Source organism: Haliotis rufescens, unplaced genomic scaffold (genome assembly GCF_023055435.1).
Source record: "Haliotis rufescens isolate VD_foot unplaced genomic scaffold, xgHalRufe1.0.p SCAF_3, whole genome shotgun sequence".
Taxonomy (NCBI): Eukaryota; Metazoa; Mollusca; class Gastropoda; order Lepetellida; family Haliotidae; genus Haliotis; species Haliotis rufescens.
In genome coordinates, this window is record NW_025964001.1 from 25987003 (window position 1) to 26013365 (window position 26363).

Below are 26363 nucleotides of genomic sequence, written 5' to 3' on the forward strand. Positions count from 1 at the left end.
TATCTCTTGAAGTAGTGTAACAAAAATATTTATCCCCGATTTTCTTGATTAGTCAATGGTCGGCCACTTATCAAAACGAAAACCAGCGCTAACTACTTGAGTCCAATGTCGGCGGTGGTGATTAAGCTAATGTCATTCATACACATCCCCAAGGTCAGTACGATCTGCTTCCGTGTACTGATGGTTTCCGTTAGAATATCTGGTTGTCGCATAATACTTCCCTGTATTATATATGTATACTACATTACACGCATCTGACATGCGAATACTAACAGAAAGCATGCCGGTAGTATTTGCATATCGAAACTAGAATCGCGTTGTGTTACAGTTGCTGTGAAGTCAACTGGATGTCCCAGAATCGAGTAGGCTAACACCGGGTATCAAGATGTGGTTACACATCTTCGTCATATTGTCTGTCCATGCAACCGATGCTTGTAAGTAGTCATTTTCAAATTTCAGGAGCTGTAATTTAAGCACATTTTTAAAAGTATTGTAAAATATGCGCAAAAAAAACATGATAATCTTTGTTGAATAATTACTTTGTGAAAGATCTCTGATGGTTTAGCTTAAACTTTACATGTAGATGAATTTGAGTACCTTTCTCCAAATGTAAATATAAAGAAAAATTGAAAACAGATATAGTTATGTTGAACATAAATTGGAATATGAATCCTTGAAATAGTATATGCCGGATTATATCGACAAGATGATTGAAGCAACATGTGACACAGACTGCATTGTAATTATATTTTTCAGATAACATTTTTGCAAGAGTTGGGGAAGACCTCAGTGCAGTTTTAGAGTTTCCTTCTTCAAATTTGTTGTATGCCCTGAGCCCGTCTGATGAATACCTGTGCGTTATAATTCGGAACATAACGACAAACTATGGTGACAGGTTCATCTATAGCAACTCATCTGAGGGTCGAGTGCATCTTTCTGTAACCAGTGTGAACACATCCGATGCAGGTGTCTACAATTGGACAGAAGCGTCACCAAACAATATTTTTGGCACAATCTTTACATTGTTCGTGATAGGTAAGTCAATTCAACGTGTTTATATAATGCTTATTAAGCATATCCTGCTCAATGTCAACTTAATTATGAATGTTGGTACACGTTATGTAAAGATAATATTGTTGGCTCTTAATCGGGTATACATTATTAGAGTGAGTGAGTGAGTGAGTTGGGTTTACCGCTGCTTTAAACATTATTACAGTCATATGACGGCGTGTCAGCTTAATGTGGGAGGAAAGCCAGAAGTGATGCAGGTCTCAGACGTTTACCACTTCGGTGAAACACACGAGCACGGGTATGGTGCTGACAAACCTAGAAACATAATCGGGGCGAACCGGGATTCGAACCCACAATCATAGGTTTCTGGCGTGCCTAGGGGACGCAACTCTGCAAAGCGAATCGCGCCGCCTTAGACGACTGGGCCGCCCGTGCCCCCGCATTATTAGATTTACAGAAAGCAATATAGGTTCCTTGACCTAAACTTTGACAAACTCTAGCAAATTGTTAACTACTAACGTTTTCAGTACTACCTAAACTGACACAATCTCTGTGCAAACATTGTTTTCGTTCAACAATTTAGTCTAGGTATGTTTAGATCAACAATAGATCTTTAATCTGACGGCACCGATGGTCCAGTGCCTAAGACCCCATCCACAACTGGCTTGATTCGCCCCAATTGCTAGTTTATAACGACAGGGAAAGTGACTGTTCCCCATTATTCTCATTCCTATCTTCGTTTCGAACGACAACCATGGGGTACGAGGGATTCATTCGCACCCGGAATGCAGTTTATAAATGATTGTGATAGTCAATTTTGTGACCACCCGTTCCTCACTTCGGTTCGTACGACAATCATGTAGTGCTGGTAATTTATTTTCGCCCGGAATCCCATTGATAATGATAGTGAAATATGTGACCACTTGATTCTCAACTTCGGTTCGTACGACAATCATGTAGTGCTGGTGATTTATTCTCACCCGGAATCCTATTGATAATGATAATGAAATTTGTGACCACTTGATACTCAACTTCGGTTCGTTCGACAATCATGTAGTGCTGGTAATTTATTCTCACCCAGAATCCAATTGATAATGATAGTGAAATTTGTGACCACTTGATACTCAACTTCGGTTCGTTCGACAATCATGTAGTGCTGGTAATTTATTCTCACCCGGAATCCCATTGATAATGATAGTGAAATTTGTGACCACTTGATACTCAACTTCGGTTCGTTCGACAATCATGTAGTGCTGGTGATTTATTCTCACCCGGAATCCCATTGATAATGATAGTGAAATTTGTGACCACTTGATACTCAACTTCGGTTCGTTCGACAATCATGTAGTGCTGGTGATTTATTCTCACCCGGAATCCCATTGATAATGATAATGAAATTTGTGACCACTTGATACTCAACTTCGGTTCGTTCGACAATCATGTAGTGCTGGTAATTTATTCTCACCCAGAATCCCATTGATAATGATAGTGAAATTTGTGACCACTTGATACTCAACTTCGGTTCGTTCGACAATCATGTAGTGCTGGTGATTTATTCTCACCCGGAATCCCATTGATAATGATAGTGAAATTTGTGACCACTTGATTCTCAACTTCGGTTGGTACGACAATCACGGAGTTGTGAGGACGTATTCTCATCCAGAATCCAGTTTATAAGCATTTGGACTCTTCTCCACCAGTCAACTGATTAATCAATTCATACTTTGTTTTGGCTGAAATGCTATTTCTGAAAGGTTGCGTGAAATGCAAACCGAGTCACTCTCTCGTATTCATTTTTGCAATACAGTAAAGTACGATTAAAACGAACTCGGGACAACTGATTTTAGTTCGATATAACCGTAGTTCGTTTTAAGCATATGTACAGCATATATACAGCAAATGGCCGGGAACAAAAATATGTGTGTTATATCCGTCAGTTCGTTATAAGCGTGTTCGTTATAAACGTTTGCTGTAACTCGTTAACATATGACTTTTCAGATACACCAACAACTCCCATCGTGGAAGCCTATGGCACTGCTCTTCTTTACGAGCCCTTAACCCTGAAGTGTTTATCGAATTCATCGACTGTACCTGGCAATCACAATCTCAAAATGACGTATCGCTGGGAAAGGAATGAAGAAATGTTAGTAAGCGATGGTGACTCAACATTAGAGATAAAGAACTTTACGTGGGTGAAAGAACAGACGTTTACGTGTGTCTCAAAGGAACATGGAGTCTCTTCGCAGGAGGGTGTCAGTTCAATCACAGCTGAACGTGAGTAAACTTTCATTACACAGTATTATACGAGTCGATCCATTCAAGTACACACAACGTGCATATACAATGGCCATGAATGTTATTTGTTTGCTCAAAAGTTGCGATGCAATCGTATCAGTAGACGGTCTGTTTAATTACTGTAATGATAGATGTACAGATTAACACGCACGCTCGCACGCACGCACGCACGCACGCACATACATACATACATACAGGGAATATGTCAAATCCGAGAATATGTATAATCCCTGAAATACCTGAATAATTCATGTTAATGAGGTTATTTCAAGATACTAAGTTGAAATTTCAAGATACTAAGTTGAAATTTCAAGATACTAAGTTGAAATTTCAACTTCTTGAAATAGAAGTATAGTATCTTGAAATTTCAACTTAGTATCTTGAAATATCTTGAAATTTCAACTTAGTATCTTGAAATTTCAAGATACTATCGAAAAAAACAAAAAATACAAATGGCCCTAAAAGGCTGCCGTACCTATAGGTTCAATGTTTCACACTCTGTGATTAGTATACTACATAATATATTATTTCTTAAACTAGGGGCACCAAATGAAATCAGGCTGACTCCTAATGAGATACGCTTCGTGAAAGAAGAAGGAGAGTCTATAAGTATTAAGTGCAGGAGCATGACTGGCTGCTTCCCACGCTGTAAAACAACATGGACGCATAACAGACGTGTTCTATCCAAAAGAAACACGCTGACAATTAAACAGCTTGTCCGCAGTGACCAGGGAAACCACACGTGTCAAATGAAGAATAAACGTGGACAGACGAACAAGGTTGTACAGATTTATGTCGAATGTAAGTAGTTACATTATAAAATGTCAAACGGTCTACTTTTAATCATATTTCGTAAAAAGTTGAATATATTCCATTTTATGTTGGTCCCAAGAAATACGAGAAGGTCAATTATATGTTTGGGATGACATACCATGTAGTTTTTGTTGTTGTGTTTGTTGTTTAAAGCCCCACTCAGCAATATTATAGCCATGTATATATGATGACGGCCAGTAAATTATTGAGTTGGAGCCAGACACATCAGGGTTTGACTACGACCAACGGGGTACAATAACTCACCGGGTCGTCCAACCTCACCACCCGACCCATCATCATACGGCAAGGACCTAATCTAACCGATAAGCCAAACGGGGAGTAACTATCGTTTACAGATACTTGCCTCTCATTATTTTACCTTTCTTGAAGTGTAAACAAAACTTAAGCCTCTATTGAATGACTGAAGCATACATCTTCAACTAGAGACCCAGGGGAGCATTTATAACAGAATATTGCAATCATATTTGCACCATGCAATTACCTCGAAGTACATATATATTTCCGTTAATATGTCTTTCAAGACGGACCGGAAGCTGCCAATATCCATCATGAGGAGAACACAACTCTAACTCCGCTTGGCTCATCCGTCACTCTAACCTGCAATGCTGACTGCAGACCCCCCTGCCAATTTGACTGGTCAGTGGATGGTAGGCGCAAGGCCTCGGGGGAAACTTTGCATATTAGTAAAGTTCATCGAAACGAGACTGGCAATTACGCATGCAGGGCTTGGAACCCGCGTGGCGAAGCAAACGCAACATTTCAGCTGATCGTCAAATGTAAATAGTTGTGTGATTTTAAAATAGTTCTTAATGTAATCTCAAAATGAAAATCGAGTCCAAAATGTATTTCATATGATGTTTTGATATCGCATGAAAAAGTTTAATATCAGAATAAACATACATATATCACATGTGAATTGGTGACATTTAATCAAACGTAATGCATAATATTTAATGGATAATGCATAATTCCTCACTTGAGGAAATATTTTAAGTAACAAGCTCATGACATTTTAACATACAAAATATCCTTATCAAGGAAACATTTAAAAACGCATTATAGGTACACACATGTGCATGAATACAAATGGCAAGTTGTATGTCATTACAGATCTTTCAGAAATATCAGTGGCTGCAACTGACACCACGCCAACAGCGGGTTCCAAAATCCGTTTGACGTGCATTGTCGACAGCTTGCCTCCGCCCAACGCCACATGGTTGAGAGGCAATACACTCCTGTCCAGTCGGATGCTATCTGTCAGTGAGGCTGTTATTCAAGTCGACTCTTCATCTAACACGCCGACTCACAACTACGCCTATAGTTACTACATTGACAATACCAAATGTCTTGGAAAAGTCACCTATACCTGTGCTGTCACCAATGGGGTTGGTTTGAAAAGGTCAAAAAACATTGACATCGACTTTATGTGTGAGTATAGAATAAAAATAGCTTTGGCCATTAATACACCTTGTAAACAAAGTTAAGCACATGCCTTGTTTAGGGTTTTGTGTATTTTTTTAAATATCTAAAATGTTATTACAAGGACATTGTATGTTTCTCCGAATGGTCCAAGTACTCTGTCACACAAAGTGATGCAAAAATGCTGAGGTTTTGGTTGGTTGCTTGGTTTGTTGTTTAACGCCGCACTCAGCAATATTCCATCTATATGACGGCGGTGTGTAAATAATCAAGTTTGGACCAGACAATGCAGCGAACGCAGAGGAACTACTAGAAGAAAAGAAGTCGCATAACTATTGCCTTGACAGATAAAACAAGTCAGTGGAGGATCGGTTTCCGGTTTCTGCATTTCTTGAAACAAGTATGCCTGTCATTTTGTAGTTAAAAACAAATGTTATTAGAAATAAATAGAAAATTAATACAGGATATGTTTCATGTTAACAAATAGCTATATATATATATATATATATATATATATATATATATATATATATGTGTGTGTGTGTGTGTGTGTGTGTGTGTGTGTGTGTGTGTGTGTGTGTGCGTGCGTGCGTGCGTGCGCGCGCGCGCGTGTGTGTGTTGGTTAATTGTTTTCTATGAGTACATTTGAGACCATTTCAAGATAAAACAGTCTTCTGTCGGATTAGAAATGTGTTTTGTTTCAGGTGCTCCATTTGTCAACGAACCCAAAGGAGTCGAGGCAAGTATCTTTTACAGACCCGCCGATAAATCTGATAAAATACACTTCAACATAACAGCCAATCCAAAACCAACTTTCATCTGGTCTCGATCCCTTCAAAATGGTAACCCGGAACACAAGACCGCAAAAAGTATTAACAAGCTGTCCGGGTCATCCTACCAACTGGAGCTAGTTCACCTGGACGTCCAGGAGAAAGATGCTGGGAACTACATCGTGAAGCTCAACAACTCCCTCGGCAAATACGACATCAACTACACACTAATCGTTCAAGGTATTACGTAAGGTCAAGCGTACGGTAAAGACTGTAAGTGTAGATCGTCAGTCTTTCACGTGAAAAGACTTTCCTCCACATTTCCTAACTATCTTATTTACTTGCAAACTCTAAACTGATAACCCAGTTTAGACCCTAATGATAAATTACTCCCGCTAATGGGCATTTTAGTCAATAAATAGTAATATTGTTTAGTTAAGATTATTTTCTACTCTGATATACTTTACGGGGGCACGGATGGCCAAAATCTCTTGTGCAGAATTGCCTCCCTTTGGTGTGCAAGAAACCTGTGATCTTGTGTTCAAATCCCAGATTCCCCTAATTATTAGCATTGATTTATCAGCACCATACCCGTGCTCGTGCCTTGCACCAAAATGATAAACGTCTAAGACATGCGTCACTTCAGGTTGAACTCCAAAACGACTCTTTCACTCACTTCATTCAGTACCACCGTCCCCACCCACCAACCTGACGGAGGTGAACGTCACACAGACCACCGTCACGCTGTCGTGGCTCCCAGGATTTGACGGCCATGCAGTCCAAACCTTCAAGATCTCCTGTCGCCGTGGAACCAGAGAGCCGGAAACAACTGAAACGTCCTCTACCTCGTTGACGTTATCTGAGTTAAATAGCGACGTAACCTACTTCATAAGGGTACAGGGAGTCAATATAGCTGGCGAAGGAAACTACTCAGAGGAACTCGTCGTCGCCACACTAGAGAACGGTAACAAAATTACTACGTTTGTTGGGCCATGTTATATTTTTACATTCTTTGTTTTCGGATTGTTTGCAAACTATATGGTTGATTTTAAATAAACTTATATTGACAAGAAGCGTACAGAATAGGGGACAAGTTCTGCTGACGCTGTAGACGAGACATTGTATATTTGAGGAGAGAGAGAGAGAGAGAGAGAGAGAGAGAGAGAGAGAGAGAGAGAGAGAGAGAGAGAGGGTTGGGGTCGACATGGGGTGAATACGAAGTTTCATTCTAGTTAATAGCAATGTACTTTGTGATTATTACATCATATCGTTTGTATCAAGGATTCTTTCGTGAAATCAGATGGGAAAAGTAACATATATGAGTTGTATGAATTGTATGTATGGGGATTGCATTGGATTCAGCTTGTGTTGTGTAACCTTTTGTAACCTTCTGTGTTGCAAACTAACTTAAAGTAGTCGACGATATTTTTGAATGAAGTGAAGCACAGAACCACTTTTCTCCTATTGTGTTTCTCATCCTCTTTTCATTCTTTAGGGGCGACGGAATCCGTTGACCAATATAAACCAGCGTCGCCTCATATGAGTCATGTTATCGATGTCGTGTATCAAGGAAGCTTGAAGTGTGTCATGTATGTGTGTATGTGGTACGATGGACGACATAAGTGTTTGTGTGACGGTTTTGAATAGCGATTACATGGATTTCGTGTGATGTCGTTGGTGTGTTGGAGTCATAACATATATAGACATTGTCTCGTCCATAATTAATGTGATGCTGGTTGGTTGATTGGTTGGTTGGTTCGATGTTTAACGCCGCACTCAGCAATATTGCAGCTATATGACGCCGGTCTGTAAATAATCGAGTCTGGACCAGACAATCCAGTGATTGATATCATGAGCAACGATCCACGCAATTGGGATCAATGACATGTATCAACCAAGTCAGCGAGCCTGACCACCCGATCCCGTTAGTCGCCTTTTACGACAAGCATAGTCGCCTTCTACGGCAAGCATGGATTGCTGAAGACCCATTCTACCCCGGATCTTCACGGGTCTAATGTGATGCTAAATGAGTAACCTTTCCCTGAAACGAATGTCAATGTGTCCCGATTGTCATGGTCAACCGAAACTATTTTTACATTTTAAAAACAAGGTCGTTGGAAACGTCCTAGTTTCGTTTTCTGAAGCACGTGTTAGCACGCGGCTGTTATAAGGGGGGGAGGGGGGGGGGGGGGGGGGGGGGGGGCGATCGGGTAGCCTAGTGGTTTAAGCATTCGCTCGTCAAGCCGAAGACCCGGGTTCGAATGCCGACATGGGTACAATGTGTGGTGTGAAGCCCATTTCTGGTGTCCCCCGCCTTGATATTGCTGGAATATTGCTAAAAGCGGCGTAAAACCATACTCACTCACTCACTCACTGTTATAAGGGACATAAAAGATAATTAGACGAACTTTAAGCAGAACGGCCTTTGTCAAATAGTTATTCCTCCATTGTACAGGTTCTTTAGCAGCACAATAAAGCCCGGCTCTCATCTTGAAAGATTGTTGTTGTCCCGAAGAACAGTAAATCTTTTCAGTTTCTCTACCAGCACTGCCGCTAGAGGTATAAGAAATCCATCATTATTTGAAACCTTCAGTCCTATACTTTACTGTGCCCATATCTATCAGTGGTAATATATGTTGTGCCCTTACACGTGAATATGAAGGGTTAATATGGATATAAATTTGATATGTCACATGAAACATCGGCAAATAAAACTGTATACTTTATAACTGAACATAATGACAGTTTGGGTTCTAATAAATTGTCATTTTGATGATATGTTATCATATGATAGGTGATATATCCTTTTCATGTTTCAGGTGGTTCAAGCCAAGATTTCACAACTGGTAAGATATCTTTCGCTCATTTATTAGAGGATGCATTGCAAATAGTAAATGTGTCATTCTTTAAGGGGAACCAGACAAAATTGCATTATATTCGTCCAAAAAAGGTTAAACATGTTTCTAATTATCCGCACGATGGACACAAAAACATGTCTGGTGAACGAGTATTTTCGTTTCCTTTAATAAGTATGGTTTTGTTCGGTAAAACAATACAGACATAAAATTAAAATAGCGAATGTCACTATAGTGCGATTTTCTATGAGTTATCGTCCCCTGCCGAAGTCACCATGCTTTTTGACGAGTTGAATTGTATGTTTGCCTATAGCAAAGAACGCCCGGAAACCTCGTACATAAAATATAAACCTCTGAAGAAAAACATTATTTTTCCAATGGACTTACGTATTTATAAGAGCGGAATCGCGTGAATCAAGTGAGTCATATTTATCAGTTCGTGTTTACATCTGCATGCTCCAATGAGGCTGACCGGTTATTAATGTCGGACGTCATGATCTAATTCCAACCAAATACAGCTATGTTTAACTTCAAACCCCGGCCCCTTTGTTTATGCATTGACTTTCACACGAACAAAGCGTCTGCCCGGTTCATACATAAATAGTGTATGTCATTTCGAGATTGTACATCCTGTTCAGATTCACCGAGAGCAAACAGGGAAGACGTGAATGTTTGTATGCGCGAAAAAGGTTTCGTTTTGTCGGGATATAACGTTATGGTCCTAGTGTACATGTCAGGCTATTTTTAAGGATGTCCCGAAAGCATACCCCTGTTGCCTTAGTTCTGATATTTAGATAGTTTAATATGCTTAATAGTAAATTTATTGACTTATGACCATGTTTGCTTTCAGTGTTTCCTTCAAATGACTTCAGTTCTCCTACATTGCTTAAAATATGAAAATGTGGCTTTGGTGTCTGCCTGCGACAGGTGTATGTGAGGAAATTACAAAATGACGGAAGTGATGAATGTTTTAATTCGATTCGAACCCATCGCCAGTGGTTTCTTCACGTCTGAGGCACCGGTACGACGCCCGACGGAGACACTGTTCCCCTCCTTCACACTTTAAAAAAGTTGACCCTTAGGTTGAGTACGTGTAAGGGTGTGTATGTGTTAGGCTGTGCATGTGTTAGGGTGTATGCAAGGATATGTAAGTGTTAGGTTGTCTATGTGTTAGGTTGTGTCTGTGTAAGGATGTGTATGTATTAGGTGTATGGTTGGATGTGTAAGCGTTAGGTTGTGTGTTTGTCAGGTTGTGTATGCTAGGTTGTGTATGTTTTAGGTTGTGTATGTGTTGGTTGTGTATGTATTAGGGTGTATGCTAGGATGCGTATGTGTTATGGTGTATGCTAGGATGTGTATGTGTTGGCTGTGTATGTGTTATGTATGGTGTATGATGTTTATGTGTTGGTTGTGTATGTATTAGGGTGTATGCTAGGATGTGTATGTGTTATGGTGTATGCTAGGATGTTTATGTGTTAGGTTGTGTCTGTGTTAGGGTGTATGCTAGGATGTGTATTTGTTAGGTTGTCTATGTGTTAGGGCGTATGCTAGGATGTGTACGTGTTGGTTGTGTATGTTTTAGGGTGTATGCTAGGATGTGTATGTGTGTGGTTATGTATGTGTCAGGTTATGTATGTGTTAGGGTGTATGCTAGGATGTGCATGTGTCAGGTTATGTATGTGTTATGCTGTATGCTAGGTTATGCCTGTGTCAGAATGTGTATGTATTGGGTGTATGCGAGGGTGTTGATGTGTTAGATTGTGCATGTGTTAGTTTGTGTATGTGTTAGGTTGTAGTCTATGATGTATATATGTTAGATTGTGTGTGTGTGTGTGTGTGTGTGTGTGTGTGTGTGTGTGTGTGTGTGTGTGTGTGTGTGTGTGTGTGTGTGTGTGTGTGTGTGTGTGTGTGTTAGGTGTATGCTAGGATGTGTATGTGGTAGGTTGTGTATGTGTTAGGTGTATGCTAGGATGTGTATGTGTTAGGATGTGTATGTGTTAAGTGCATGCTAGGATGTGTATGTGTCACGTGTATGCTAGGATGTGTATGTGTCACATGTATGCTAGGATGTGTATGTGTCAGGTGTATGCTAGGTTGTGTATTTGTCAGGTGTATGCTAGGTTGTGTATATGTCAGGTGTATGCTAGGTTGCGTATATGTCAGGTGTATGCTAGGTTGTGTATGTGTTCGGGTGTATGCTAGGTTGTGTATGTGTCAGGTGTATGCTGGGATGTGTATGTGTTCGGGTGTATGCTAGGTTGTGTGTATGTGTCATGTGTATGCTAGGTTGTGTATGTGTCAGGTGTATGCTAGGTTGTGTATGTGATCGGGTGTATGCTAGGTTGTGTATGTGTCAGGTGTATGCTAGGTTGTTTATTTTTTAGGTGTATGCTAGGTTGAGTATGTGTCAGGTGTATGCTAGGTTGTGTATGTGTCAGGTGTATGCTAGGATGTGTATGTGTCAGGTGTATGCTAGGTTGTGTATTTGTCATGTGTATGCTAGGTTGTGTATGTGTCAGGTGTATGCTAGGTTGTGTATGTGTCAGGTGTATGCTAGGTTGTGTATGTGACCGGGTGTATGCTAGGTTGTGTATGTGTCAGGTGTATGCTAGGTTGTGTATGTGTCAGGTGTATGCTAGGTTGTGTATGTGTCAGGTGTATGCTAGGTTGTGTATGTGTTCGGGTGTATGCTAGGTTGTGTATGTGTCATGTGTATGCTAGGTTGTGTATATGTCAGGTGTATGCTAGGTTGTGTATGTGTCATGTGTATGCTAGGTTGTGTATTTGTTAGGTGCATGCTAGGATGTGTATGTGTCAAGTGTATGCTAGGTTGTGTATGTGTCAGGTGTATGCTAGGTTGTGTATGTGTCAGGTGTATGCTAGGTTGTGTATGTGTCAGGTCTATGCTAGGTTGTGTATGTGTTTGGGTGTATGCTAGGTTGTGTATGTGTCAGGTGTATGCTAGGTTGTGTATATGTCAGGTGTATGCTAGGTTGTGTATATGTCAGGTGTATGCTAGGTTGTGTATATGTCATGTGTATGCTAGGTTGTGTATGTGTTCGGGTGTATGCTAGGTTGTGTATGTGTCAGGTGTATACTGGGATGTGTATGTGTTCGGGTGTATGCTAGGTTGTGTGTATGTGTCATGTGTATGCTAGGTTGTGTATGTGTCAGGTGTATGCTAGGTTGTGTATGTGATCGGGTGTATGCTAGGTTGTGTATGTGTCAGGTGTATGCTAGGTTGTTTATTTTTTAGGTGTATGCTAGGTTGAGTATGTGTCAGGTGTATGCTAGGTTGTGTATGTGTCAGGTGTATGCTAGTATGTGTATGTGTCAGGTGTATGCTAGGTTGTGTATGTGTCAGGTGTATGCTAGGTTGTGTATGTGTCATATGTATGCTAGGATGTGTATGTGTCAGGTGTATGCTAGGTTGTGTATGTGTCAGGTGTATGCTAGGTTGTGTATGTGATCGGGTGTATGCTAGGTTGTGTATGTGTCAGGTGTATGCTAGGTTGTGTATGTGTCAGGTGTATGCTAGGTTGTGTATGTGACCGGGTGTATGCTAGGTTGTGTATGTGTCAGGTGTATGCTAGGTTGTGTATGTGTCAGGTGTATGCTAGGTTGTGTATGTGTCAGGTGTATGCTAGGTTGTGTATGTGTTCGGGTGTATGCTAGGTTGTGTATGTGTCATGTGTATGCTAGGTTGTGTATATGTCAGGTGTATGCCAGGTTGTGTATGTGTCATGTGTATGCTAGGTTGTGTATTTGTTAGGTGCATGCTAGGATGTGTATGTGTCAAGTGTATGCTAGGTTGTGTATGTGTCAGGTGTATGCTAGGTTGTGTATGTGTCAGGTGTATGCTAGGTTGTGTATGTGTCAGGTCTATGCTAGGTTGTGTATGTGTTTGGGTGTATGCTAGGTTGTGTATGTGTCAGGTGTATGCTAGGTTGTGTATATGTCAGGTGTATGCTAGGTTGTGTATATGTCAGGTGTATGCTAGGTTGTGTATATGTCATGTGTATGCTAGGTTGTGTATGTGTTCGGGTGTATGCTAGGTTGTGTATGTGTCAGGTGTATACTGGGATGTGTATGTGTTCGGGTGTATGCTAGGTTGTGTGTATGTGTCATGTGTATGCTAGGTTGTGTATGTGTCAGGTGTATGCTAGGTTGTGTATGTGATCGGGTGTATGCTAGGTTGTGTATGTGTCAGGTGTATGCTAGGTTGTTTATTTTTTAGGTGTATGCTAGGTTGAGTATGTGTCAGGTGTATGCTAGGTTGTGTATGTGTCAGGTGTATGCTAGGTTGTGTATGTGTCAGGTGTATGCTAGGTTGTGTATGTGTCAGGTGTATGCTAGGTTGTGTATGTGATCGGGTGTATGCTAGGTTGTGTATGTGTCAGGTGTATGCTAGGTTGTGTATGTGTCATGTGTATGCTAGGTTGTGTATGTGTCAGGTGCATGCTAGGTTGTGTATGTGTCAGGTGTATGCTAGGTTGTGTATGTGTCAGGTGTATGCTAGGTTGTGTATGTGTTCGGGTATATGCTAGGTTGTGTATTTGTCAGGTGTATGCTAGGTTGTGTATATGTCAGGTGTATGCTAGGTTGTGTATATGTCAGGTGAATGCTAGGTTGTGTATGTGTTCGGGTGTATGCTAGGTTGTGTATGTGTCAGGTGTATGCTACGTTGTGTATATGTCAGGTGTATGCTAGCTTGTGTATAAGTCATGTATATGCTAGGTTGTGTATGTGTTAAGTGCATGCTAGGATGTGTATGTGTCAGGTGTATGCTAGGTTGTGTATGTGTCAGGCGTATGCTAGGTTGTGTATGTGTCAGGTGTATGCTAGGTTGTGTATGTGTTTGGGTGTATGCTAGGTTGTGTATGTGTCAGGTGTATACTAGGTTGTGTATATGTCAGGTGTATGCTAGGTTGTGTATGTGTCATGTGTATGCTAGGTTGTGTATTTGTTAGGTGTATGCTAGGATGTGTATGTGTCACGTGTATGCTAGGTTGTGTATGTGTCAGGTGTATGCTAGGTTGTGTATGTGTCAGGTGTATGCTAGTTTGTGTATGTGTCAGGTCTATGCTAGGTTGTGTATGTGTTCGGGTGTATGCTAGGTTGTGTACAAGTCAGGTGTATGCTAGGTTGTGTATATGTCAGGTGTATGCTAGGTTGTGTATATGTCAGGTGTATACGAGGTTGTGTATATGTCAGGTGTATGCTAGGTTGTGTATGTGTTCGGGTGTATGCTAGGTTGTGTATGTGTCAGGTGTATACTGGGATGTGTATGTGTTCGGGTGTATGCTAGGTTGTGTGTATGTGTCATGTGTATGCTAGGTTGTGTATGTGTCAGGTGCATGCTAGGTTGTGTATGTGATCGGGTGTATGCTAGGTTGTGTATGTGTCAGGTGTATGCTAGGTTGTTTATTTTTTAGGTGTATGCTAGGTTGAGTATGTGTCAGGTGTATGCTAGGTTGTGTATGTGTCAGGTGTATGCTAGGTTGTGTATTTGTCATGTGTATGCTAGGTTGTGTATGTGTCAGGTGTATGCTAGGTTGTGTATGTGTCAGGTGTATGCTAGGTTGTGTATGTAATCGGGTGTATGCTAGGTTGTGTATGTGTCAAGTGTATGCTAGGTTGTGTATGTGTCATGTGTATGCTAGGTTGTGTATGTGTCAGGTGTATGCTAGGTTGTGTATGTGATCGGGTGTATGCTAGGTTGTGTATGTGTCAGGTGTATGCTACGTTGTGTATATGTCAGGTGTATGCTAGCTTGTGTATAAGTCATGTGTATGCTAGGTTGTGTATGTGTTAAGTGCATGCTAGGATGTGTATGTGTCAGGTGTATGCTAGGTTGTGTATGTGTCAGGCGTATGCTAGGTTGTGTATGTGTCAGGTGTATGCTAGGTTGTGTATGTGTTCGGGTGTATGCTAGGTTGTGTATGTGTCAGGTGTATGCTAGGTAATGTATGTGTTCGGGTGTGCCTTTGGTTGGTTGTGAGTGTGTTATGTTGTGCCTGTGCTTGTTTGTGTATGGGATCTACCACTACAATACACAATGAACATACATAAAGTGAAGTTACCCCTTGTGTTTGGGTCCTTCATTATTTCTTGTTCTTTCTGTGTTTCATTCTCGCATTTAACCTGTTTCAGTTTTCACTGTAGTCCTCGTCGTGGCTGCCATGGTGCTTGTGGCAGCCATTCTAATTTGTCTGACGTACTTGTTTCTTTGTGGTAAGTCACATCATCTTTATCATTATTGTTGTTTGCAAAAAAGTTGTTTAAACAAACTTTTAAGCGTAATTGTTATGCAGCACTAATATTTTAATGTTTTCAATTAAAACATGAATTAGCATCACATTGAAAGAACTCTTCGCATCAAATACGAACCAAAATGTCGGCATAAATATATAACGCCAAGATGAGAATACTGATTTAGCCTTTTTGATTATTTCAATATTTCATGTACAAACTATTCTGTCAAACATGAATTCTCCAATACAGGACCATGTCGCTCGAAACGACCCGTGAAAGCAACGAAAGCAACGTATGAAGTTACTAACAATACCGAAGAAGGTAACTTGCAAATGCGCTTTAGCTCACCTGAAATTAAAGTTGTGGTATGAAACACATGTTATTGTGTCATTACAATGACCAAAGTTGTACATATTTTAATGTGCCTTATGCGTTTACCCTCATATGATCTATTTGGTCAAATGTTATAAATGTTCAATGTTCAGGTGAGATACAGAACCTCTTGGCTCTTTTGAATATTCGTGTATGACTCATAGCTGAATTACGAATTAAGCTGTACATTCTGTTAAGTTTTAAAGAATCTGTTTCAGCTCAGGTAGATCTTTGGGCAGCTGTTGCTACGGACCAAAATATGCTGGTTAGCGTTCAAAATGTTGAGAAACCTCAAAAAGATCCCAAATCTGCCAAGATGTACATGGAAACCGTAACCTATACTCGGCTGTCCGAATCTGAGGCTCAGAGAGAAAGCCTGTCCTGCACCACGTTCTCCGATGAAGCGAACTCACAACGCAGGAGCTTCATGTACGCCGCCTTTAACGACGCCAACAGACGCGGCAGCTTGATTCTGACCACCTATAACGATAGGCATGCTAACTCCAACTTCCCCGTTAAAGGCACAAACACAGTCTTCCCCTACCCTCCTCCGACAAATGAGGACATTCAGGACGACTGCTTCCCGTATCCCCCTGTGGAGTATGAAGGGGTAGAGTACCCTCCCCCTCCCTTGGTCAATGAAGAGGTAGAGTATGAAGGCTTTGCGTACCCACCCCTAACGTACGGAGATGCTGACCACGTGAACCCGACCCCCTACGTCAGTGACGCCACCCTACCGGGGAGAAGCCACAATGCCCCTGCCCCTGAGGAACAATGTGAAAATTCTGATTCTTTCGCTACAGAAGAAGATGGCGGCAACATTTACATGAACATGTGATCTCGGCATGTACCTCAATGTGCAGAGTAACGTCCCTTATCTGCCAGGACATGCCTACGAGTGCTCACGGAATTTTACTTTTAGGCTTACTCCCTATATTAAGCTGTCAAAACGAAACAAAATAGAACTACTTAACGTTAAATACCCGTGAAGATCCGGGTTAGAATTGGTCTTCAGCAACCCATGCTTGTTTTAAGAGTCGACTTACGGGATCGGGTGGTCAGGTTGATCAATGTCATCGTATCCAAATTGCATGGATCGATGCTCGTGATATCAGTTACTGGATTGTCTGATCCAGACTCAGTTATTAACCGCAGTCATGTAGCTGGAACATGGTTGAGTGCTGCGTTAAACAAAAAACAAACAAACAAACAAACAAACTGAGAAATCAAAGCGGGAACTGGTAATTTGTCGGCGACAGGATTTGTAGTCTCGATCACTGCTTCAAGATATATGTATCACATATGCTTAAAGGAGAACCCGAACAATTTGTATATGGGGGAAACTTAGTATTTCCTTTGTTAAAACCTATATTTTCCCCAGTATTTGGGTGAACAAATTATTGATCGTTAGCAATGGTCGGAGCACAGCATAAATTGTATGTGACACGGAACTTGTATCAACAAGCTTCACATGAGAGATGACTGACTGAGAGTGTTGACTTTCAACAAGTGATAACAAGGAAATTGTTTATGTTTATGTCACTGACTTCACCGATGAATCTCATTACTACCCTTGCGTGTACATAACAGGCTTCTCCACTCCAGTATAACTACATCTGACATCTACTCTACTGTATAAACATTGCCTCCTACCTGTATATATACTTGTCAACCATACTCTGAATATCACTTGCTTGATAACGGTGTAAGAACCTACACCGAAACGTCGCTCTTAATTGTAATAAAGATGTTGTTCATCCATAAAATATTCTTATCCTTAACAAGGAAATAGGTAACGGAGTCCTCAACATGAAATACACATATACACGTCATTCCTATCACCCAAAATCGTTTATTCTCGCACAAGTGCGTTCGTAACAAGCGTCTTTTCCTTACTGGCTTACACAGAATGACACGCATGAGCGCGAATGACACCAGTTGGGACAACCAAAACGTTCTTAAAAAATACTTTATTTTGATACTCAATAAATATTATTTTCAAGTGAATTTCCTTAGCTTAGGGTTTTGCTACGGAGAACACCCACTGTCAAAAGAACGTTTATAAAATATTTTGTCAATAACAAAGGCCCTTTTATCACACACATTGCATATTTTCCATATTCCAAAATTACCATCACCAATAACCAACTACAAACAAACAGCTTTTTCCGCTAAGTCCAAAAAATTATCTGGGAAAGCCTGGCAAAATATTTGTACATTTTATACATGATGTTGTTGCTATGTATATTGTTCATGATCATAATGTTATTCATAATAACTGTTACTAAATGTATATTTCCACAATTTCTTGTTTATTTTTATTATTACTATGTTGTTTTATCATATCACAACACTCTAAAATAATTGTGTAAAATAGTTTGTATGATAGCTTTCAAAGATCGACCTGAACATAAAGTTCGTTCCTAAGGAAGGAGGGGTAGCCTAGTGGCTAAAAAAATGGCTCGGCACCCAGATTCGTGTTCTATTCCCAACATGGGAATGTGTGAAGCCTATTTCTGGTGCCCCACCGCCATGATAATGCTGGAATATAAAAAGCAACCTGCACTATCGATACTGTAAAGAATGCTTATATATTTGTGACAAGTTGATGACAAATTGTTGAAAATAGTGTACATATTGATTTTGTATCGCATTTTGTCTCACTTCATATTTCAAAATAAAGAATTCCTCATACTCTGGTCCCAGTGTTCATGTGTGTGTGTGTGTGTGTGTGTGTGTGTGTGTGTGTGTGTGTGTGTGTGTGTGTGTGTGTGTGTGTGTGTGTGTGTGTGTGTGTGTGTGTGTGTGAGAGTGTGTGTGTGTGTGTGCGTGTGCGTGTGTGCGTGTGTAGGTATGTATGTATGTATGTATGTATGTATGTATGTATGTATGTATGTATGTATGTATGTATGTATGTATGTATGCATGTATGCATGCATGCATGCATGTACGTACGTACGTACGTACGGTATAGAGATATGGTCCATTCGAGGAGAGTGTGAATAATTACCATAACTTTATTACTAAATCAGACGTTTATCACATAGCCCAAAGTCTGGTATTGTGTAAGTGCTGATGACAGCAGAAGTGTTGATGATGTCACAGATAAAAGAAGTTTTAAAATAAACACACAGTCACTGTTAATGAATACTTAAACTCTTTAAAATAGACATTTTCTTTTTAAAACTTTGTTGCATACATTTAATAAGATGTTTCATTGCACATTCGCAACGACCCCTTGCAAAAGGATGCAATGCACACCGTAATTAAGATCCGTGCCTATCCAGTCATACTAGCTTGCCCTGTGAGTAGCTAGGGGAGTTCTAGCATGTTTCTCGTTCTAGCGAGTAAGTACAGGTATGTGTGGGCCTGCTCGCCATAGGGTAAATATAGTGTTATGTCACTACACTAAAGAACACTCAAAGGCGATGTTAATTTACCTCTCGTAAATTCAACAATGTCCACACACACTATGACATATGAGTTTTATTGATTAAATCAATCGAATTACCAGAAATCTTTTATAAAGTCATACACAATAAATCATGTAATTTAAAATGATAAAAATTATTATATATAAAAGTTCATGCTTTCGTCAATGTTTATAACGTTCTTACATCACTGTTAATAAAGCGACAAAACCCTTTCCATATTCAATAGAAACCTCTGCATAAGGCAGAGTCGATTGTACGATTCCGACTACATCATGAGTGTTTATGAATCACTATCAAATAGTAATGATACCAGGTGTTCGCTAAAAGGTGAGCGTATCCTGCCCCCCGGTGGCACCCGTCACAAACACATGCAAAGGCAAGTCAACTGTTCATTTGAAACAAAACACGGGAAGATATGGTACAAGTCAAAATAGGGAATTGCATCCGACATAATTTTTGTCACTGATGCGTCGAGTTTGGAAATGGCCTCAACATGTCTACCATAAAACGTTTTGAGAGCTTTACTGATGCCTTTAATGTTGTAACCTTGATCAAACAACTTCTGAGCCAGAGTTAGCACACACAAGAATACTACAAGAAAAAACTATTGCCAGTGGTGCAGCATCAGTTGCATCCCAGAAAGGTTGGGAGGAGACCCGAAACTAAAGAGCTAGAAAGTAAACACTAACAGGTTGACACAGGTACTCAGAAAGGCTTGGTTTGATCATTTGATCGTGATTCATAAACGCATGCTGGTGATAGTCGGAATCGTACATTTGACTCTTCTTTAAGTAGAGATTTCTTATGAATATGGAAAGGGTTCTATCGCTTTTATTGACATGCATCGTCAACGGGCAACATGTTTTCGCATTTATTTACGAAGCACGAAAAGAAATATTCAATCCCATGAATGAATGACATGCAGATTCGGTAAACGTTCAGCAAACTGTGAGCATGGATCTTATGTAGAAACGTGTGTGACAATATAGAACCTTTCTCCATCCTGGAGATGTCAGCGATATTGATGACACGATGACTAACTCTTACAGCTAATGTCGTCGATGCAAGCTGCTCAGTAGCTGCATCACCTGCCTTCTTGTTGTAAATTTTGACAACCATCTTCTCAAGTGGTGTAGTCAAATTACGATTTCCGGTCTGCCACAAATACTATAATAATAATAACAATACTTTTAACAACGACAACAGCAACGACAACAATAATAATGTCCTTTTTGAAAAAGTGATGAGATGTATTTGTCTTTAAATAAAACACTGCAAATAAACAGAATCGTTCACTGGACCTGCTGGAAATCATGACGATGCAGTTGCCGAAATAACGCGATTGAAAGCGATGTGAAAAGCAAAGGATTCGATCCCGAGGTACGGACTCCCCGCGCCCGACTCGCCATTTTGATCGGCTTGTCGGTTCGGGGTATGCGAGTAGCCTCCCTTGTTTGGACCCGCCGATACAGTAACGAAGAGTTTAACCCAAGCTCAGCAACACCCGGTATGTCATACAGTCATGAAAATGTGTGCTAGCGTGACATTTGTAATGGCACATGACTGAAATTTCCTCAAGAGAAGGGAATCAAAACAGGGAAGGCGGAATGTATTACCCTTAAATTATATTCAGTTCGCAAAGCTTCAAGGTGACCTACTTTCAGACGTGACACATTTGTCAACACGGGTGGCTGATGCGTCACACTGTTTAACCTTGTACAGTTGGTAGAGTCATATTGACAGAGCACTCGCAGTAAATATTGCCTTATCGACATAAGGCTATGCATACGTGTTGCTAGTTGCAGTTACCATTTCCTTAATATGTTGGAAAGGTGTGCCAGTGTGAGCTGTACATAGGTATTACAACCGTCCTTTTCTAAAAGGTTTCTGCTACTGAATAGAAGCGACAAAACCCTTTCCATATTTATAAGAAATCTCTGATAAAAGCTGAGTTGAATGTACGATTCCGACTATATCATGAGCATGTGTTTATGAATCGCTATCAAATAGTCATGACACGTGATATAAATAGGGTGTAAGTCCACCCCCTGCTACAAGACAAGCCAAAACCTCTTCGTCTCACAAAGTCAGTCGTCTGATGACGTCACGTGATATACGTGGACATTCTTCTTGGAAGGCCGGGATTGTTCTTGTCGGCTGGCAAGCGGGTGCGTTCGCTGTTTAGCACGACGATCCATGACATTCCAGAGGTGTTCTATAGGGGAACATGTCTGGGAGCGTGCAGGCCACGGCAACACGTTGACGTTGTTGGCTGCAAGAAAGTTGTGTACGATTCGGGCTGTATGGAGTCTGACGTTGTGCTGATAAAGGACACCGCGTGGCAGCTGTTGTAGAAATGGTAGGACAATCGGACGAAGAATGCCATCCATGGAAAGCTGAGATGTCAAACTTCCCGTTAACGATGACTAGTGGTGTTCTTTCCTGCCCACAAATTCCTTCCCACCCTGCAATACCCCTCCACCATACGGCATGGTTTCCTGAACGCAACATGCCGCCGTTCGGTCTCCCCTTCGGTGGTTAACAGCTCTGAAGATACAGAACCTCTTCATCAGTCATGTCGCTGCCAACGACGTACAGGCCTTGCCCAGCTCAATCTCTGACGACGATGTTGTCCTCTTTCTTGATTTCCTGAACGCAACATGCCGCCGTTCGGTCTCCCCTTCGGTGGTTAACAGCTCTGAATATACAGAACCTCTTCATCAGTCATGTCGCTGCCAACGACGTACAGGCCTTGCCCAGCTCAATCTCTGACGACGATGTTGTCCTCTTTCTTGATTTCCTGAACGCAACATGCCGCCGTTCGGTCTCCCCTTCGGTGGTTAACAGCTCTGAATATACAGAACCTCTTCATCAGTCATGTCGCTGCCAACGGCGTACAGGCCTTGCCCAGCTCAATCTCTGACGATGATGTTGTCCTCTTTCTTGATTTCCTGAACGCAACATGCCGCCGTTCGGTCTCCCCTTCGGTGGTTAACAGCTCTGAAGATACAGAACCTCTTCATCAGTCATGTCGCTGCCAACGACCAACAGGCCCTGTCCATCTCAATCTCTGACGACGATGTTGTCCTCTTTAAGGTCTGTAAGCCCTAATTTCTTGAGCCCGGAGTCGCCTGGATACTGTCAGTCGACTAACCATATGCCCTAAGGCATTCGTCGCTCATGACGTCGCTGTCAGGAATCGATTCCGGAGAGGCAAAGTACGTAAGTACGGGTCTTCAATGGGTGTTGTTACCCTGGATTTACCTGTTCTTAGCCTGTCTGAAGTGTGCCCGGTCTGTTTGGGTGTCAGTCATGGTATTGTTTTGGTGATTAAATTATCCCGTTATCCCGACTGTATCATTTATATACGCTTATTTCACTTGTAGATTTGGCTGCCCAAACGGCACGTTTTTCAGTTTTTCTTATTTTCTAAAAATAAAACAAACCCGTGCCGGTGACGTGCATCACTTTCTGCATAGAGCATTGTTGTGTTTGGGTGATGTATTTTGCATTGACTTAGTTTGAACTTGTGTTATAATTTTTTTTCAATTTCATTTTCAAAGTGGTTAAGTTTCTTTTGGCCGTCAGTATATATAAAACACATAAAAATTATACATCCAAAATGTTAATTAACAAATATTTGCCTGCAATATTTTGCTAACAGAGAAAGTTGTTGGTTTGCCCATCCCGTGTTGCACCTAGTGATATCAAAGCACACTGCGGCTCCAGAAACTTACTCATGGAATTAATCTGATTTTTCGAAACAGGCTAAATGATGAACCAAGACGAGTATGGTGCCAAGCTGTTTGGTTTTATGGGTGCGGGGTCTGCAGCAATAATCATCGCAATGGCAAGGGAAACCGGTATTCTTGAAAAGCTGTTGGAAGCAGAAGTGTCGATGACGTCACAGGAAATTGCCGTGAAAACGGGTTTAAAGGAGAGGTGATTAAATTTGTTTTTGCATACTACATATATACTGTTTCCTTCCTGGTTACACATGAACACTGTAGCTGGAATTCAGATTGAGATCGCCATTTTTACCATGTTTACCATAGGTCCATAGAAACTGAATATCTCCACAGACCTCAATTCTTTACCACTATACACGGGTAGAATAGGTCTTACAGACCGCCGTCATATAGCTGGAATATTGCTGAGTGCGGCGTTAAACAACATACCAACCAACCAACCACCATACACTCACTCGGTTGCATCCGCATTACCTCCTCCTCCATTAACACCGCAACCCTCCCCCCCCCCCCCCCCCCCCCCCCCCCCACACACACACACACACACACACACGGGCCATCCTCATTCTCCTTCCTCATCTGTCTTGTCGTCCATCAGGTACGTGCGTGAGGTGTTGGGTGCGCTTGCAACAGCTGAAGTGATTCAGGTGAGCAAGGACAGTTCTCACTACCATGTACCAAGCAGTCACAAGAGCGTTCTGGGCTCGACGTCCGCCTTCTGTAGGATGATGCCACACTTTGGCCAGAGATTCCCTGCTGTCAAGGAATGCTTCAAGCTGGATGGACCCCAAGGTAGGATCCCTTGGGTGTAATCTGACATCAGTATCTAAGGTGGATATATCAACACGCTTACTTTAGGTTGTGTAACATTATAACCATTGTGTGCAGAACGGGGACACTCGATGGTGGATGAGTGATTGAGTGAGTTGGGTTTAACGCCGCTTTTAACACCATTCCAGTTATATCGCGGCGTGTCAGCTTAATGTGGGAGGAAAGCCCGAAGTGATGCAGGTCTTAGACGTTTACCACTTCGGTGAAACTCACGAGCACGGGTATGGGGCTGACAAACCTAGAAACATAATCGAACCCACAATCATAGGTTTCAGGCGTGCCCAATGGACGCAACTCTGCACAGCGAATCGCGGCGCCTTAGGCGACTTGGCCACCCCGATGGTGGATGAAGGTATATTTCACAGAAAAACGCGGTGCTTAGCAGTGTTCTTGTAATCAAAAGTCAAGTATCTGTTACAAGGAAAAGAAACTATGCTGAGGACAACACAACCTGGTGTAGCGTTGACACTGAGTCCAGACCCGGGTTCGATTCCCCACATGGGTACAACTTGTGGAGCTCATTTCTGTGATGTTATTGGAATATTGCTAAAAGCGTCGCAAAACCAAAATCACTCACTCACAGTTGCCAGTGCCTCATGCTTGTCCTAACAGCCGGCTTAAAAGGGGATCGGATGGTCAGACGCTTGGACATGGATGACTGCGTGCCATCATACAAGATTGCGTAAATGAGTGACTAGTCCAGACTATTAATGTTTACATGTCGCCGTGATTAATGAAATAGTTCGTTTACTTCGTTTACTACACTACTCGACCCTTGAAGATCCGGGGTAGAATAGGTCTTCAGCAACCCATACTTGCCGTAAAAGGCGACCATGCTTGTCGTAAAAGGCGACTGACGGGATCGGGTGGTCAGGCTCGCTGACTTGGTTGATACATGTCATCGTTCCCAATTGCGTGGATCGATGCTCATGATATCAATCACTGGATTGTCTGGTCCAGACTCGATTATTTACAGAGCGCCGTCATATAGCTGGAATATTGCTGAGTGCGGCGTTAAACATCAAACCAGCCAACCAAGCACTACACTACTCATGGAACATGGGTATTGTTACACTAAGGTTGTTGGGCTAACCTCAAATATCATATATCATGATTTTCAGGAGTTGCTTTCGGAGCAATACCAGAGGTGTTTGACATCATGGACGACTACCGTTCAGTCAGTCAGGATATGTTTATAGATAACATTTTGTCAGCGGTGCCTGGCTTGAAAGAGAAACTGGGTACGTGAATACTTCTAACTACTTACCAAAAACTGTCTCTCGTTACATGAAACAGATATCATTTAAGAGATTGAATTGGCATCGTTGTATAAGCTTACCTGGTGCTCTCGAGAACAAGAAGTTTCTAATTAAGTAGTATGACGTTGTTCTTTCGTCGTTAATCTCTCAATAGATCGTAGTCGTAGGTCACTCTTTAAGATGATGCTCTTACTTAGAAAATATTTCTTGAGTCAATGATAATTAAAGTGACGGGGATGTTTCTGTTCTATGCAAATCTCACGGGTGTCTAAATTTAAACACAATTTGAACTTAGTAAGCCATTTTTCACTGAATGATTTTCATTATTACTTTGCAGAAGCTGGTATCACTGTTGCTGAATTCGGAAGCGCAAGGGGTTCTCTCCTTGCCAATATGGCGGCGAGATTCCCTAAGTCTTCTTTCACCGGAAGTGACGTGGTGGCGGATGTTGTGGAAACGGCAAACGCAACTGCATCCAAGAGGAATTTAAAAAACATCAGTTTCAAAGTGTATGACCTCTACGATTTACCTAAGGAACTAACTAACTCCTTTGATTGGATATTCATCAGTGATGTGGCTCACGATCTGGCTTACTTAGACAAAGCTCTTTCAGAAATCCGTAGAGCTGTAAAATCCGGTGGAACCTTTAGTATGCTAGATATTTGTATGCATGGAAGTGTGGCTGAGAATGTTGGCAACATGGGTGCTTGTTTCCTTTTTACTGGTTCTACGATGTTATGTCTGGCGGATAGTTGCCGATACGAAAATTCAGCCCAACTTGGACCCTCTTGGACGTCGGAGAAGGCACAGGAGTATCTCAGGCGGGCCGGATTCACTGTAGTTAAGGTACACCAAAATATTAAAGACAAGCACATGACCCACTTTGTCTGTGAGTAGAGAGGTTCATATATAAGGAATTTGTCAGTCACAACATTGGTTACCAAACTACACTTACTTGTTCAAGATGTTTTCATTTCCATCCATCCATGAGTGAGTGAGTTGGATTTATCGCCGCTTTTAACACTAGTGCAGTTATATCGCGGAGTGTCAGCTTTATGTGGGAGGAAAGCTCTAAGTGATGCAGGACGTTTACCACTTCGGCGTTTCGCGCTTATGAACTTGGCGTCATGCGCTTGTGAAACAGTATGCGCGGTGGAGTGCTTGATTTGTATTGTGGGGATGGATATATTTTGTCACTTGTATATAATAACCGTGAGTAACTTTTCATGTAATTAATTTCATCAAAAATTATGATTCTCAAATATGTATTAAATAAAAT

At 41.4% G+C, this 26363-nt stretch overlaps 2 protein-coding genes across 3 annotated transcripts; both read left to right on the top strand.

Annotated features, from left to right (window-relative positions):
• The first annotated feature begins 267 nt into the window (after positions 1 to 267).
• On the top strand, positions 268 to 16913 carry LOC124144742 (hemicentin-1-like). The gene is made up of 12 exons (XM_046514291.2): positions 268 to 434; positions 757 to 1035; positions 3010 to 3285; positions 3847 to 4107; positions 4662 to 4916; positions 5251 to 5568; positions 6264 to 6569; positions 7015 to 7293; positions 9149 to 9175; positions 15338 to 15418; positions 15689 to 15760; positions 16030 to 16913. Exons 1-12 carry the CDS (start codon positions 386 to 388, stop codon positions 16647 to 16649), a joined length of 2823 nt encoding a protein of 940 aa, XP_046370247.2. The 5' UTR covers positions 268 to 385; the 3' UTR covers positions 16650 to 16913.
• A 3766-nt stretch (positions 16914 to 20679) lies between these two features.
• Positions 20680 to 26361, top strand: LOC124144753. 2 transcript variants are annotated; one of them, XM_046514302.2, is made up of 5 exons: positions 20680 to 20752; positions 23013 to 23187; positions 23593 to 23786; positions 24947 to 25066; positions 25422 to 26359. In XM_046514302.2, exons 2-5 carry the CDS (start codon positions 23018 to 23020, stop codon positions 25979 to 25981), a joined length of 1044 nt encoding a protein of 347 aa, XP_046370258.2. In that variant the 5' UTR covers positions 20680 to 20752; positions 23013 to 23017; the 3' UTR covers positions 25982 to 26359. The 2 variants fall into 2 exon arrangements, with proteins under 2 accessions (XP_046370258.2, XP_048259915.1); XM_048403958.1 differs by lacking the exon at positions 20680 to 20752 and adding an exon at positions 22229 to 22467 and having other exon boundaries at positions 25422 to 26361.
• The last annotated feature ends 2 nt before the right edge of the window (positions 26362 to 26363 follow it).